This window comes from Ranitomeya imitator, chromosome 9 (assembly GCF_032444005.1).
Source record: "Ranitomeya imitator isolate aRanImi1 chromosome 9, aRanImi1.pri, whole genome shotgun sequence".
NCBI lineage: Eukaryota > Metazoa > Chordata > Amphibia > Anura > Dendrobatidae > Ranitomeya > Ranitomeya imitator.
This window is the reverse complement of record NC_091290.1, coordinates 27,922,076-27,938,637: the sequence shown is the minus strand read 5'-3', so window position 1 is coordinate 27,938,637 and position 16,562 is coordinate 27,922,076. Positions and strand designations below refer to the sequence as shown.

Sequence of the window (16,562 nt, the reverse complement as noted above, 5' to 3'; positions counted from 1 at the left end):
TTCTGGAGCATTTGGTCTTGACCGATGTAGCAAGTTTTAGTTTTATAGTCACTGTTAGTGTAGCGTACCAATGCCTATACACATTACACATACACTTTGTATTAGAACCGTCGAGTTATACAATGGCACAGAGCCACAAAGCTTGCTACACGATGACTAACATTTACCAAGTTTGAAAGTCTGTGTTGTGCCATTCCTCTGACTTTTCATGCTATAAATTCCTAAAATAAATAGAAGTGTGGAAGTTACCAGTTGGGATGTGTCCTTGCATGCTCCATCTAATCAGGTCTGATAGTTGACAGACACACCTCTTTGACAAGGACAATAATAGCAATGAGATGTACAGTATATTTAAAGGCAATCTGTCAGCTCCATCAGCCACCGCCTTAAAGAGAACGTTTCTCAAAATTTCTCATGTTGAACTGGACCCATGATATAATAATGACTGCGAAATGGAATAAAACTGGGTTTTGTTTGTTTCTTTATTTCACGCTTTTCCGTTCTGCGGAGATACTAGCATTGCAATCAATGTAATTGTCATTTAATGAGTTAACTTATGTTAACTCCAAGTGGGTGTTATCAAATAATAAATCCAACAGTGTGAAGAGGTTAACGCCCCCCAGTGAAAGCTATCTGATAACACCCACTTCGATTTAACTAAAGTTATCAGATAGCTTTCACTGGGGGACGTTTACCTCTTCTCCCTGTTGGATTTGTTATTTGATAACACCCACTTGGAGTTAACAAAAACTCATTAAGTGCCAATTACTTTGATTGGTGGAATAGAGACATGTTGGCAATTTAGGGGGGAGGAACAGCTGACCATTTCCCTGTAAATCTGCAAATTTCTAGTAGGCATAAGAGGAATGGCACACCTCAGAATTATAAGAAAAGATGCCCCCAAATTAATTTTCATAGGGAATACAAGTATTTATTATAGGAGACATGTCAGAAGAGATAAAGCACATTTGTGTTGTTGTGTGTTGCGTCGGCGACGCAACGCACAACGCATGCAAAACGCATGCAAAAATGCATGGTTTTGTGACGCATGCATCCATTTTTGGCTTGCTTTTGGACGCAAAAAAAATGCAACTTGCTGCGTCGTCACCACTTTAAGGCGCCATTGACGGGAGGTGTAAATTGGTATTAAAACACGCAACAGGGAAGATTTGAGTGCAAAAGTGTGCAACGTGATGGGGCATTAATTTGTTTTTTGCATTATGGAAAGACAGTTTTGCAGACAACATACTTTCTTACATTTCTATGGCTTTAGCGTAGCTTTTTTTTCTACCATGAATATGTAATATTCATAAGTTACAGCTAAATTGCACATGATTTTTTGTCATCTGATCAGTCCCTTAACATGAATATGTAAATTATTTACATTGTACATTTATCTAATGTCACGGATTCTTATTGCTTTGATTTATATAGTTATGGTAATAGATCTAGAAAACGCAAATGGACAAATAGTATTATAAATATAGGTTCTAAACCAGTTTCAAAAGCCCTTTAAATTCTTCCGGTTGATGATGAAATACTTCTATATCATTCCTAAATCCCTAGCTGTAATATTGCTGCTCCAGATATTAAACTTGTAAACTTGCCAACAATATCTGTAATGTATTAGGAAGTGCTCGGCGCCGTCTATTGTTCTTTAAATTGTGTTTTACAGTATAAAAATTACCAATATAAATGTGCATTTTGATTCAGCTATGCAAGTTTCCTATTCTTTCTCTGAATTCTGGAAATGGAACATCTTATTTTCCTTCGCCGACTCGTTGTTCTAAATAACAAATTATGTTTCAATATGGATAATGCTGGGAAATCTACTGTTCGGAGAATGTACGGTATTAATATACGCATTTGGAAGGTTTGCTATTCAGATTGAGCCAGAATACTAGACTACATGCCGTGTGCCACATTACACGTTTTAACCAAAATGTGAGCCCCGTAGACACAAGGCGGAAGAAGGGCTGTTGGTTTGGGGGAAAGGGTGTGTGGCTTTTGGTGTAAAAGTTAAGCCAGAAGTGATATAAAGTCAGACAAAGGTGTCTAAAGGTGAAACAAATTTATCTCACCGTATGAGCCACATGGGCCATCTAGTCAAACTTTACAGAGGTTGTCCACTACTTTAACAATGATGTCCTATCCTTAGGATAGGTCAACTATGTCTGATCGGTGGGGGTGTGCCGATCACTGTTCGCTTTGTTGGTGGCAGTCGAACTGCTCAGTTACAGAGCTGCACAATATAGCGGCTGCGGCCGGGTACTGCACATCCTCCTGTTATTCAAATCAATAGGGGGCGAGTGTACCTGGCCGCAGTCACTATTCCATGGACACAACTGTGCTGAGTAGCTCTGTCCCTGAGTAATTCTGGCCACCTACACAGTGAATAACTGATCAGCAAGGGAACAGGGTGTTGCACCCCCACCGATCAGACATTGATGACCTCACCTAAAGATAGGCCATAAATGTTAAAGTAATAGACAACCTCTTTTAGATAGTATTTATAGACCTTTAACAGGATGTTTGATCGATGATCTCCAAGAACAGAGGTTTGGGGACCGTCTGGCAGATCTCATATGTCTTATATATACTCCGTTCATGCTTTGTTTGTTACCCATTTTTGCCATAATTGCCGAGAAAGTTATTGGCATACATTTAGACTGTATATTTTCGCATAGATTGGCAATTGGCAGCACGGTGGCTCAGTGGTTAGCGCTGCAGCTTTGCAACGCTGAGGTCTTGAGTTGAAGGACAACATCTGCAAAGAGTTTATATTTTCTCCCTGTATTTGGTGACATCTACATCACCACAGATCTTTAATAATGTTGATAATGTGGAAGAGGAGGAGTAATTGCCAGTTCTCCCAGTTGCTAATGTCCTGCTTCCCAACCAGTGCCAGATTTTCACTTGAATCTACTAAGACTGCAGCGTAAGAGACAAGAGATGTGGAGCAAAAGTTGAGGTCATGTAACGAACAGTGAGGAAGGTCATAAAGGGAAAGACCAGTGAAGAGGGTTGTGCACCGCAGAGGCAGGGATAGCAGACATTGACTAGGCTGCTGAAGAGTAAGGTAGAAGTTCCCTCGCCTTGTCCTTCAATAGGAGAGATGAAGAAATGCCCACCAAGCTGATCACAACCGTCCTGATGAATGTGATATTAGTTAGTTATAGTTCTCTGGCTAGTGTACGTATGAAGCCAAAGGTTGGCAGTGGTATAGAGTTTACCTAAGAGAGAAACCAAGCCAGATTCTGGTAGAAGAAAAAAACTAGAATAGGGCTGTCATGAGGCCAAGTGAGATGGTTGGTTGGTGGGCGCCTTTCAAGGCTGCCTTGAAGGAGCCAAAAGTGGCTTGTGTGACGAAGAGAAAATATGACTGCTGAGAAAAACGGTATGAGAAAATAAGGGCTCAGGAAGACCAGTGTGAAGGGTATAACAAATAGGAAGGTGGCAGACTGCAAGTGGTGGTGCAAGATCGGACGCGCAACATTTCATTGTCCAGTGGTGGAAGTAATTTTTGTTTCCTATTCGTACTTTGTAACTCTTCAAGGTTTATTGCCTCCATATTGGACAAATGAATTTTAAATTCAAGCAGTGTTTGATCTGGTGTCTTGTTGGGAAGCTTGTTTGCTCTCCACCATGGGGAGATTGCCACAGCCTCCATCTTCTTACATAGTAAAACATTTATCACAGATGAGTAAAGGTACCTTCACACATAACGATTTAGTTAACGATATCGTTGCAACGTCACTCTTTTTGTGACGTAGCAACGATCCCGCTAACGATCTCGTTATGTGTGACAGCGACCAACGATCAGGCCCCTGCTGGGAGATCGTTGGTCGTTGGGGAATGATCAGGACCTTTTTTTGGTCGCTGATTACCCGCTGTCATCGCTGGATCGGCGTGTGTGACACCGATCCAGCGATGTGTTCACTTGTAACCAAGGTAAATATCGGGTTACTAAGTGCAGGGCCGCGCTTAGTAACCCGATATTTACCCTGGTTACCATTGTAAAAGTTAAAAAAACACACTACATACTCACATTCCAATGTCTGTCACGTCCCCCGCCGTCAGCTTCCCTGCACTGACTGTCAGCGCCGGCCGTAAAGCAGAGCACAGCAGTGACGTCACCGCTGTGCTCTGCTTTACGGCCGGCGCTGACAGTGCAGGGAAGCTGACGGCGGGGGACGTGACAGACATTGGAATGTGAGTATGTAGTTTTGTTTTTTTAACTTTTACAATGGTAACCAGGGTAAATATCGGGTTACTAAGTGCGGCCCTGCACTTAGTAACCTGATATTTACCCTGGTTACCCAGGGACTTCGGCATCGTTGAAGACAGTTTCAACGATGCTGAAGTCTTTCCCCTGATCATTGGTCGCTGGAGAGAGCTGTCTGTGTGACATCTCCCCAGCGAACTTTGCATTTTATTTATCTGTCTGAGGTGCTCCCATTTTTATGGACATGATCTTTTTTTTTTTTCTTTCTGATCTCCCCAGCGACCACACAACGACTTACCAACGATCACGGCCAGGTCGTATCGCTAGTCGTGATCGTTGGTAAGTCGTTTAGTGTAACGGTACCTTAAGGCTTTGGCCTAAGTGATTAACTTTAGAGATACTTTTCAAGCTCTGTTAGAATCTATTTCTATCTCTTCCTCTCTGTAGGTTTAATTTCATTTGATAGAACCGTATTCACTGACAGCTGATTAGAATAACCTCCTATGGATATAATGAGAGGCCCTGATTCCTAACAATCTGTGATAGGCGCGCTTTATCTCCAAGTGCGGGGGTTGGTGAGATGCAAACCTCTTCTTCAGTTACATGCAACATTTAGGCCACATTTCTACCAGGAGCATTTCTTGAATTTTTGATGTTGCAGATTTTCTATACCTATTAGGTAAATTAGGTTACTGGCATTTTTTTATTGCGTTATCGCATTTTTGACTCTTTTTTTTTTTGTTTCTTGTTAGTATGTCATCAATGCAATTTTATTGAGAAATTCTGCACATAAAGCTCAGCGTACCCTCAAAGACATTAACGTGTTGTGGAATTCAAAAAAAGCACTGCGGGTCTGTTTACGTAGTGTAAAAAAATAAGAAAGCACAGGGGGCATCAGATTTCTATAAATCCCAATGACTATACTGGAACTATGAGACGCTGCGATCCTGTGCAGCGAAAATGCCAAGAGTCAAAAACGCAGCATGGGAACTTAACCTTACTGGCAGTTTGATTTGCCAACCTGGCAAAAACATAGCCCCGATTTATCATGTTTGGCAATGTTCACACCGGTCTTGATGAGGGTGCGTGTTGGGTTCATTAAGAGGAGTAATATACTTTGCCACTGAATATACAGAATACCGTGTCCCCTGAATTTACAAATTAATGCACTGTGCTCCATGAATATGCAAATATAGCATGCCCCCTGAATATAAAATTAATATACTGGGTCCCCCAAATATATGGCATATACCATGACCCCTGAATGTGTAACACACCCTGGCTCGGACTGGCCCATAGGGGATTCCCTGGTGGGCCAATGTGCAGATCTGGACCCCCAACCTTACTGTCTGGGCATCATCTCATTAATTAACCAAACTACTCAGTTTATTATTATATAGAGATATATGTAGATTTGTGAATCAGGGTCGTGTAATATTTGTATGGAGGTGAAAAGTGCAGCCCCCCCAAAGTCAATATACAGTTAATGTACTGTGTCCTATGAATATACAGATATAGAATGCCCCTGAATATATAATACTCTGCGCCCCCTGAATATATAATACTCTGCGCCCCCCGAATATATAATACTCTGCGCCCCCCGAATATATAATACTCTGCGCCCCCCGAATATATAATACTCTGCGCCCCCGCATATATAATACTCTGCGCCCCCCGAATATATAATACTCTGCGCCCCCCGAATATATAATACTCTGCACCCCTGAATATATAATACTCTGCGCCCCCTGAATATATAATACTCTGCGCCCCTGAATATATAATACTCTGCGCCCCCTGAATATATAATACTCTGCGCCCCCCGAATATATAATACTCTGCGCCCCCGAATATATAATACTCTGCGCCCCCCGAATATATAATACTCTGCGCCCCCCGAATATATAATACTCTGCACCCCTGAATATATAATACTCTGCGCCCCCGCATATATAATACTCTGCGCCCCCCGAATATATAATACTCTGCGCCCCCCGAATATATAATACTCTGCACCCCTGAATATATAATACTCTGCGCCCCCTGAATATATAATACTCTGCGCCCCCTGAATATATAATACTCTGCGCCCCTGAATATATAATACTCTGCGCCCCCTGAATATATAATACTCTGCGCCCCCCGAATACATAATACTCTGCTCCCCCCGAATATATAATACTCTGCGCCCCCGCATATATAATACTCTGCGCCCCCGCATATATAATACTCTGCGCCCCCCGAATATATAATACTCTGCGCCCCCCGAATATATAATACTCTGCACCCCTGAATATATAATACTCTGCGCCCCCCGAATATATAATACTCTGCGCCCCCCGAATATATAATACTCTGCGCCCCCCCCGAGTATATAATACTCTGCGCCCCCGCATACATAATACTCTGCGCCCCCCGAATACATAATACTCTGCGCCCCCCGAATACATAATACTCTGCGCCCCCCGAATACATAATACTCTGCGCCCCCGCATATATAATACTCTGCTCCCCCTGAATATATAATACTCTGCGCCCCCCGAATATATAATACTCTGCGCCCCCCGAATATATAATACTCTGCGCCCCCCGAATATATAATACTCTGCGCCCCCGCATACATAATACTCTGCGCCCCCCGAATACATAATACTCTGCGCCCCCCGAATACATAATACTCTGCGCCCCTGAATATATAATACTCTGCGCCCCCCGAATACATAATACTCTGCTCCCCCCGAATACATAATACTCTGCTCCCCCCGAATATATAATACTCTGCGCCCCCGCATATATAATACTCTGCGCCCCCCGAATACATAATACTCTGCGCCCCCCGAATACATAATACTCTGCACCCCTGAATATATAATACTCTGCGCCCCTGAATATATAATACTCTGCGCCCCCCGAATACATAATACTCTGCGCCCCTGAATATATAATACTCTGTGCCCCCCGAATACATAATACTCTGCGCCCCCCGAATACATAATACTCTGCTCCCCCCGAATATATAATACTCTGCGCCCCCGCATATATAATACTCTGCGCCCCCGCATATATAATACTCTGCGCCCCCCGAATATATAATACTCTGCGCCCCCCGAATATATAATACTCTGCACCCCTGAATATATAATACTCTGCGCCCCTGAATATATAATACTCTGCGCCCCCCGAATATATAATACTCTGCGCCCCCCGAATATATAATACTCTGCGCCCCCCCCGAATATATAATACTCTGCGCCCCCGCATACATAATACTCTGCGCCCCCCGAATACATAATACTCTGCGCCCCCCGAATACATAATACTCTGCGCCCCCCGAATACATAATACTCTGCGCCCCCGCATATATAATACTCTGCTCCCCCTGAATATATAATACTCTGCACCCCCCGAATATATAATACTCTGCGCCCCCTGAATATATAATACTCTGCGCCCCCTGAATATATAATACTCTGCGCCCCCTGAATATATAATACTCTGCGCCCCCCGAATATATAATACTCTGCGCCCCTGAATATATAATACTCGTGCCCCCTGAATATATAATACTCTGCGCCCCCTGAATATATAATACTCTGCGCCCCCTGAATATATAATACTCTGCTCCCCCCGAATATATAATACTCTGCGCCCCTGAATATATAATACTCTGCGCCCCCCGAATATATAATACTCTGCGCCCCCGCATATATAATACTCTGCTCCCCCTGAATATATAATACTCTGCGCCCCCTGAATATATAATACTCTGCGCCCCTGAATATATAATACTCTGCGCCCCTGAATATATAATACTCTGCGCCCCTGAATATATAATACTCTGCGCCCCCCGAATATATAATACTCTGCGCCCCCCGAATATATAATACTCTGCGCCCCTGAATATATAATACTCTGCGCCCCCCGAATATATAATACTCTGCGCCCCCTGAATATATAATACTCTGCGCCCCCCGAATATATAATACTCTGCGCCCCTGAATATATAATACTCTGCGCCCCCCGGATATATAATACTCTGCTCCCCCCGAATATATAATACTCTGCGCCCCTGAATATATAATACTCTGCGCCCCCCGAATATATAATACTCTGCGCCCCCGCATATATAATACTCTGCTCCCCCTGAATATATAATACTCTGCGCCCCCTGAATATATAATACTCTGCGCCCCTGAATATATAATACTCTGCGCCCCTGAATATATAATACTCTGCGCCCCTGAATATATAATACTCTGCGCCCCCCGAATATATAATACTCTGCGCCCCCTGAATATATAATACTCTGCGCCCCCTGAATATATAATACTCTGCGCCCCCTGAATATACATTATAGAATTAATATAATGTTCATCATGTCTAAGTAGAAATAAAGCTTTCATAGAAATAAAATGTGTCTACAGTATCTGCATTGCCAGAAGCCGTGAGCGCTCTCCTGCAGCCTTTTTTTTTTGTCTTCCTTCCGGCCGCCATTTTTGGCCAGGGTGTTGCCGCATCCCTGGGAGGTTTCACCTTGGATCACTGATACTGGATCCGAATCCGTTCTCGGTGGAGTTGTGCTCTATAACACTAGTTCCTGGGCACCTCCACGTATAAACGGCCATTAATACAGCAAACCAGGCGCTTCTCTATGACGTCCGCCTTGGGTCTCTAAGGAAGGGTCTGCAGCAATGATCATTCCTGCTTCATGCACTTTATGGTCTCCTCTCATTAATACCTTATTTCGGACAATTATTGTGGCTGGATATTTCAGACAATATTGGTCTTCACTGCAACAAATTTGTGTACATATTTCTTTTATACTTGCACTTATTAAGGATAAACTGCGCCCAAGAGGCGTAATTATCTGTAAGAGCAAATGTTCCACAGACATCAGTAAGGCTGACTGCAATTGACTGTTTTACTTGGACAAAATCTGACTGCGGAGAACGTCACTTTCCATAAGGCGAAACTATTACCGTATGTGGTGTAAAAACAGACAATAGTAGATGTGTCATATAAAGGGGATGGGTCAGAGAATCTGATAGGTGAGAAGAATAAGAAAGAGGTCAGCCTCTTACTTATCTCATTTATCAAATGTAGTCTATAGCAACCAGAGCACAGCAGATCACCTGGGGTCCATAGCAGATCACCTGGGGTTCACAGCAACCAGAGTACAGCAGATCACCTGGGGTTCATAGCAGATCACCTGGGGTTCATAGCAACCAGAGAACAGCAGATCACCTGGGGTTCATAACAACCAGATAACAGCAGATCACCTGGGGTTCATAGCAGATCTAATGGGGTTCACAGTAACCAGAGTATAGCAGATCACCTGGGGTTCATAGCAACCAGAGTACAGCAGATCACTTGGGGTTCATAGCAACCAGAGTACAGCAGATCACCTGGGGTTCATAGCAGATCACCTGGGGTTCATAGCAGATCACCTGGGGATCATAGCAACCAGAGTACAGCAGATCACCTGGGGTTCATAGCAACCAGAGTACAGCAGATCACCTGGGGTTCATAGCAACCAGAGAACAGCAGATCACCTGGAGTTCATAACAACCAGAGGACAGCAGATCACCTGGGGTTCATAGCAGATAACCTGGGGTTCATAACAACCAGAGAACAGCAGATCACCTGGGGTTCATAGCAGATCACCTGGGGTTCACAGCAACCAGAATACAGCAGATCACCTGGGGTTCATAGCAGATCACCTGGGGTTCATAACAACCAGAGTACAGCAGATCACCTGGGGTTCATAGCAACCAGAGAACAGCAGATCACCTGGGGTTCATAGCAGATCACCTGGGGTTCATAGCAACCAGAGAACAGCAGATCACCTGGGGTTCATAACAACCAGAGAACAGCAGATCACCTGGGGTTCACAGCAACCAGCGTACAGCAGATCACCTGGGGTTCATAGCAACCAGAGTACAGCAGATCACCTGGGGTTCATAACAACCAGAGAACAGCAGATCACCCAGCAGATCACCTGTGGTTCATAGCAACCAGAGAACAGCAGATCACCTGGGGTTTATAGCAACCAGAGAACAGCAGATCACCTGGGGTTCATAGCAGATCACCTGGGGCTCATAGCAACCAGAGTACAGCAGATCACCTGGGGTTCATAGCAACCAGAGAACAGCAGATCACCTGGGGTTCATAGCAGATCACCTGTGGTTCATAGCAACCAGAGAACAGCAGATCACCTGGGGTTCATAACAACCAGAGAACAGCAGATCACCTGGGGTTCACAGCAACCAGCGTACAGCAGATCACCTGGGGTTCATAGCAACCAGAGTACAGCAGATCACCTGGGGTTCATAACAACCAGAGAACAGCAGATCACCCAGCAGATCACCTGTGGTTCATAGCAACCAGAGAACAGCAGATCACCTGGGGTTTATAGCAACCAGAGAACAGCAGATCACGTGGGGTTCATAGCAGATCACCTGGGGCTCATAGCAACCAGAGTACAGCAGATCACCTGGGGTTCATAGCAACCAGAGAACAGCAGATCACCTGGGGTTCATAGCAGATCACCTGGGGTTCATAGCAACCAGAGTACAGCAGATCACCTGGGGTTCATAGCAACTAGAGAATAACAGATGACCTGCGGTTTATAGCAACCAGAGAACAGCAGATCACCTAGGGTACATGTAAAGTCTTGTCTAAAGTCCACTTTAAGGGAGGATATTAGCGAAGGAAATGAGGATGTCGAGTCCATATGGGTCGAAATTCATGGAGGGAAAAATGGTAACAAAATTCTCATTGGGGTCTGTTACAAACCCCCAAATATAACAGAAACCATGGAAAGTCTACTTCTAAAGCAGATAGATGAAGCTGCAACCCATAATGAGGTCCTGGTTATGGGGGACTTTAACTACCCGGATATTAACTGGGAAACAAAAACCTGTGAAACCCATAAAGGCAACAGGTTTCTGCTAATAACCAAGAAAAATTATCTTTCACAATTGGTGCAGAATCCAACCAGAGGAGCAGCACTTTTAGACCTAATACTATCTAATAGACCTGACAGAATAACAAATCTGCAGGTGGTCGGGCATCTAGGAAATAGCGACCACAATATTGTACAGTTTCACCTGTCTTTCACTAGGGGGACTTGTCAGGGAGTCACAAAAACATTGAACTTTAGGAAGGCAAAGTTTGACCAGCTTAGAGATGCCCTTAATCTGGTAGACTGGGACAATATCCTCAGAAATGAGAATACAGATAATAAATGGGAAATGTTTAAGAACATCCTAAATAGGCAGTGTAAGCGGTTTATACCTTGTGGGAATAAAAGGACTAGAAATAGGAAAAACCCAATGTGGCTAAACAAAGAAGTAAGACAGGCAATTAACAGTAAAAAGAAAGCATTTGCACTACTAAAGCAGGATGGCACCATTGAAGCTCTAAAAAACTATAGGGAGAAAAATACTTTATCTAAAAAACTAATTAAAGCTGCCAAAAAGGAAACAGAGAAGCACATTGCTAAGGAGAGTAAAACTAATCCCAAACTGTTCTTCAACTATATCAATAGTAAAAGAATAAAAACTGAAAATGTAGGCCCCTTAAAAAATAGTGAGGAAAGAATGGTTGTAGATGACGAGGAAAAAGCTAACATATTAAACACCTTCTTCTCCACGGTATTCACGGTGGAAAATGAAATGCTAGGTGAAATCCCAAGAAACAATGAAAACCCTATATTAAGAGTCACCAATCTAACCCAAGAAGAGGTGCGAAACCGGCTAAATAAGATCAAAATAGATAAATCTCCGGGTCCGGATGGCATACACCCACGAGTACTAAGAGAACTAAGTAATGTAATAGATAAACCATTATTTCTTATTTTTAGTGACTCTATAGCGACAGGGTCTGTTCCGCAGGACTGGCGCATAGCAAATGTGGTGCCAATATTCAAAAAGGGCTCTAAAAGTTAACCTGGAAATTATAGGCCAGTAAGTCTAACCTCTATTGTTGGTAAAATATTTGAAGGGTTTCTGAGGGATGTTATTCTGGATTATCTCAATGAGAATAACTGTTTAACTCCATATCAGCATGGGTTTATGAGAAATCGCTCCTGTCAAACCAATCTAATCAGTTTTTATGAAGAGGTAAGCTATAGGCTGGACCACGGTGAGTCATTGGACGTGGTATATCTCGATTTTTCCAAAGCGTTTGATACCGTGCCGCACAAGAGGTTGGTACACAAAATGAGAATGCTTGGTCTGGGGGAAAATGTGTGTAAATGGGTTAGTAACTGGCTTAGTGATAGAAAGCAGAGGGTGGTTATAAATGGTATAGTCTCTAACTGGGTCGCTGTGACCAGTGGGGTACCGCAGGGGTCAGTATTGGGACCTGTTCTCTTCAACATATTCATTAATGATCTGGTAGAAGGTTTACACAGTAAAATATCGATATTTGCAGATGATACAAAACTATGTAAAGCAGTTAATACAAGAGAAGATAGTATTCTGCTACAGATGGATCTGGATAAGTTGGAAACTTGGGCTGAAAGGTGGTAGATGAGGTTTAACAATGATAAATGTAAGGTTATACACATGGGAAGAAGGAATCAATATCACCATTACACACTGAATGGGAAACCACTGGGTAAATCTGACAGGGAGAAGGACTTGGGGATCCTAGTTAATGATAAACTTACCTGGAGCAGCCAGTGCCAGGCAGCAGCTGCCAAGGCAAACAGGATCATGGGGTGCATTAAAAGAGGTCTGGATACACATGATGAGAGCATTATACTGCCTCTGTACAAATCCCTAGTTAGACCGCACATGGAGTACTGTGTCCAGTTTTGGGCACCGGTGCTCAGGAAGGATATAATGGAACTAGAGAGAGTACAAAGGAGGGCAACAAAATTAATAAAGGGGATGGGAGAACTACAATACCCAGATAGATTAGCGAAATTAGGATTATTTAGTCTAGAAAAAAGACGACTGAGGGGCGATCTAATAACCATGTATAAGTATATAAGGGGACAATACAAATATCTCACTGAGGATCTGTTTATACCAAGGAAGGTGACGGGCACAAGGGGGCATTCTTTGCGTCTGGAGGAGAGAAGGTTTTTCCACCAACATAGAAGAGGATTCTTTACTGTTAGGGCAGTGAGAATCTGGAATTGCTTGCCTGAGGAGGTGGTGATGGCGAACTCAGTCGAAGGGTTCAAGAGAGGCCTGGATGTCTTCCTGGAGCAGAACAATATTGTATCATACAATTATTAGGTTCTGTAGAAGGACGTAGATCTGGGGATTTATTATGATGGAATATAGGCTGAACTGGATGGACAAATGTCTTTTTTCGGCCTTACTAACTATGTTACATAGCAACCAGAGCAAAGCAGATCACCTGTGGTTCGTAGCAACCAGAGAACAGATGATCACTTGGGGTTTATAGCAACCAGAGTACAGCAGATCACCTGGGGTTCATAGCAGATCACCTGGGGTTCATAGCAACCAGAGAACAGCAGATCACCTGGAGTTTATAGCAACCAGAGAACAGCAGATCACCTGGGGTACATAGCAACCAGAGCAAAGCAGATCACCTGTGGTTCATAGCAACCAGAGCACAGCAGATCACCTGTGGTTCATAGCAACCAGGGTACAGCAGATCATCCGTGGTCCATAGTATCCAGAGAACAGCAGATTAATTGTGGCTCATAGCAACCAGAGCACAACACACTGACTGTAGTCCATAACAACTAGAGAATAGTGGATCAACTGTGGCTCCTAGTAACCAATCATAGCACAGCAGACCAATTGTGGTTCATAGCAACGAATCAGAGCACAGCAGACTGATTCTACTCCATAGCAACCAGAGAACAGCAGAACAACTCTGGCTCACCAATCAGAACAGAGCAGACTGACTAGGGTTCATAGCAACCAGCGAACAACAATTCCACTGTGGGGTCCATGGTAAGCAGAGAACACAAAATTGACAGTGGTGTCCATAACAAGCAGAGCACAACAGACCAACTGTAGTCCATAGCAACCAATCAGTGCACAACCAACTAACTCTCGTTCATAACAGCCAATCAAAGCAAAGCAGACCGACTATGGTTCATAGCAATCGTAACCAATCAGAGCACAGGATGCCATCTGTAGTCCATAGCAACCAATTAGACCACAAGAAACCGACTGTGGTCAATAGCAACCTATAAGGGACCTATTTTGATTTATTGATCTACCCTATAGCACTCTGCAGACCCATGGTTCATTATAACGTGCAGTTTCCATTCATGGTTTTTAGCACATTGCTTTACTTCCGGGGCGAAACGCACTTTGAGAAAAATAGGGCTTGTTGTAATTTTATGCTGTCACATTATACTCTGTAATTGCCTAAGCTTCCGCTGTGTAGTGAGGAAAGTATTTTTTAAAAGAAAACTAAACGTAGAAAGTCCAAACTTTTGCAACTTTTGCCATTTCAACACCAGCAGTGCAACATTTCTAAAAAAAAAAAAAAGTGCATGGGGCCTAGAGGAAGGACGTAGTGCCATTATAATTTACCCCAAAATGTGGTGTAAACTACTAGCAGAAGTCTCCTCTTGGTCACAGCTGGCGCATCCACAAGATATGGTCACTCAGCATAAGGTTACCTTAGACTTCTTTCACACTAGCGTCGGGCTCGGCCCGTCGCAGTGCGTCGGGCCGAGGTTACCGACGCTAGCGTTGCCTCCGCCGCACAACGGGTGCAGCGGATGCTGCTTTTCAGCGCATCCGCTGCCCCATTGTGAGGTGCGGGGAGGTGGGGGAGGAGTTCCGGCCGCACATGCGCGGTCGGAAAAGACGGTCCGTCGGCTGCAAAAAATGTTACATGGAACATTTTTTGCGGCCGACGGTCGGCCGAAACACGGCGCAACCGTCGCGCGACGGTTGTGACGTGTGGCAATCCGTCACAATGCGTCGAGTAATGTTAGTCAACGGAGAAAAAACGCATCCTGCAAGCACTTTTGCAGGATGCGTTTTTTCTGCAAAACGACGCATTGTGACGGATTGCAGTTAACGCTAGTGTGCAAGTAGCCTTAAGCTCATGCAGCTTTGGGGTAATAATCTTAGAATATAAGTCAAGAAATCCTCCAAAAGTACATGGCTTGTGTGTCTAAAGTCTTTTATTGGCCAAATGTATGCACTAAGGATTCCTTTTGTTATATGTTTGGTCAATAAAGGTATAGCCGTGCCTTTCAACTTCTCTCTATGCAAATTAGCCCTCTCCTGGAAAGAAAAAAACCTCACTAGTGCCCCCTAGTGGAGGTAGCTACCCTATGAGTTGCTCTCTAAGGCCGGGATCACACATCCAAGAAATACGTCAGAGTCTCGCATGGTAATACCCGGCATTCCCGACGTCACTCAGGAGCGGAGCGTCGGCAGCATAGCAATACATGCAGCCGACGCTCCGCTCCTGAGTGACGGCGGCAATGTCGGGTATTACTATGCGAGACGTGGACGTATTTCTCGCATGTGTGATCCCGGCCTAAACCTTACAACATGATCAGAAATATTAGCCAATCCTGGCACTTATCTACTACTGCCCGCTGTTTGGGGGTACGTGCCCCTCAACAGTGCAGATCAGACGTTCTTTCTTTTCAGGAAAGAGCTAATATTAATGTTTTTTCCAACAGAGCATAGCCGGTAGGACTCCATACTCTGCACACTTGAGTATTGTGATCTTATCCTATCATCATGTACTTATTCCTGCTCAACAGAATCCGAACCAAGAAGCAAATGAGATAACTGGTGCAATAAATAAAGTCAGTCAATTAACAATGTTTTTGCTCCATGATAGGAAATAGCAAATTGATAAATGAGTAATAAGAACCCGTTTCCTATTTGTTTCCCGCAGAATTCGGATGACCTACTTGTAGCCTCAGCCGAGTGCCCCAGTGATGATGAAGATTTGGAAGAATGCGAGCCCAGCACTGGTAAGACTTAATCTAGTAACCGACAGAAATTACATAGAGGGAATTACCTAGAAACAGGCAAAATGTGAAAGTAGGGCAATGCAGCCAATTGATCAATTTAATAAGGATTTCAGGAGGGGTTTCTTAAATTTACAGAAAACGCACAGGCAGCTAGCTAATTGAAGAGGAATTCAGGGAGCCTATGTGATAGGTATACTACATAAAATATGCTACTCGATTTAGATATATGTCCTTGTTTAAAATGAGCGCATAATCAGTGTTAAAACTAAGGAAAGCGCCTTGTAGGGGAGTCTGCCCTAAGAAAAATCATATTTTTGCTGTTTAATTGCAAACAAATCATCCTTTATTAGAATATGTCAATTATTGGCAATGTGCACTCTAGGCATGGCCAAG

At 43.6% G+C, this 16,562-nt stretch overlaps 1 protein-coding gene across 37 annotated transcripts in view; it reads left to right on the top strand.

Moving 5' to 3' along the window:
• NRXN2 (neurexin 2) overlaps window positions 1–16,562 on the top strand; it is a 724,697-nt gene that overhangs the window by 697,723 nt on the left and 10,412 nt on the right. For all 37 annotated transcript variants that reach the window (XM_069738695.1, XM_069738707.1, XM_069738688.1 and 34 more), the window contains one exon: window positions 16,091–16,169. In XM_069738695.1, coding sequence (XP_069594796.1) covers window positions 16,091–16,169 — 79 coding nt within the window. The remainder of the gene's footprint in view (window positions 1–16,090; window positions 16,170–16,562) is intronic.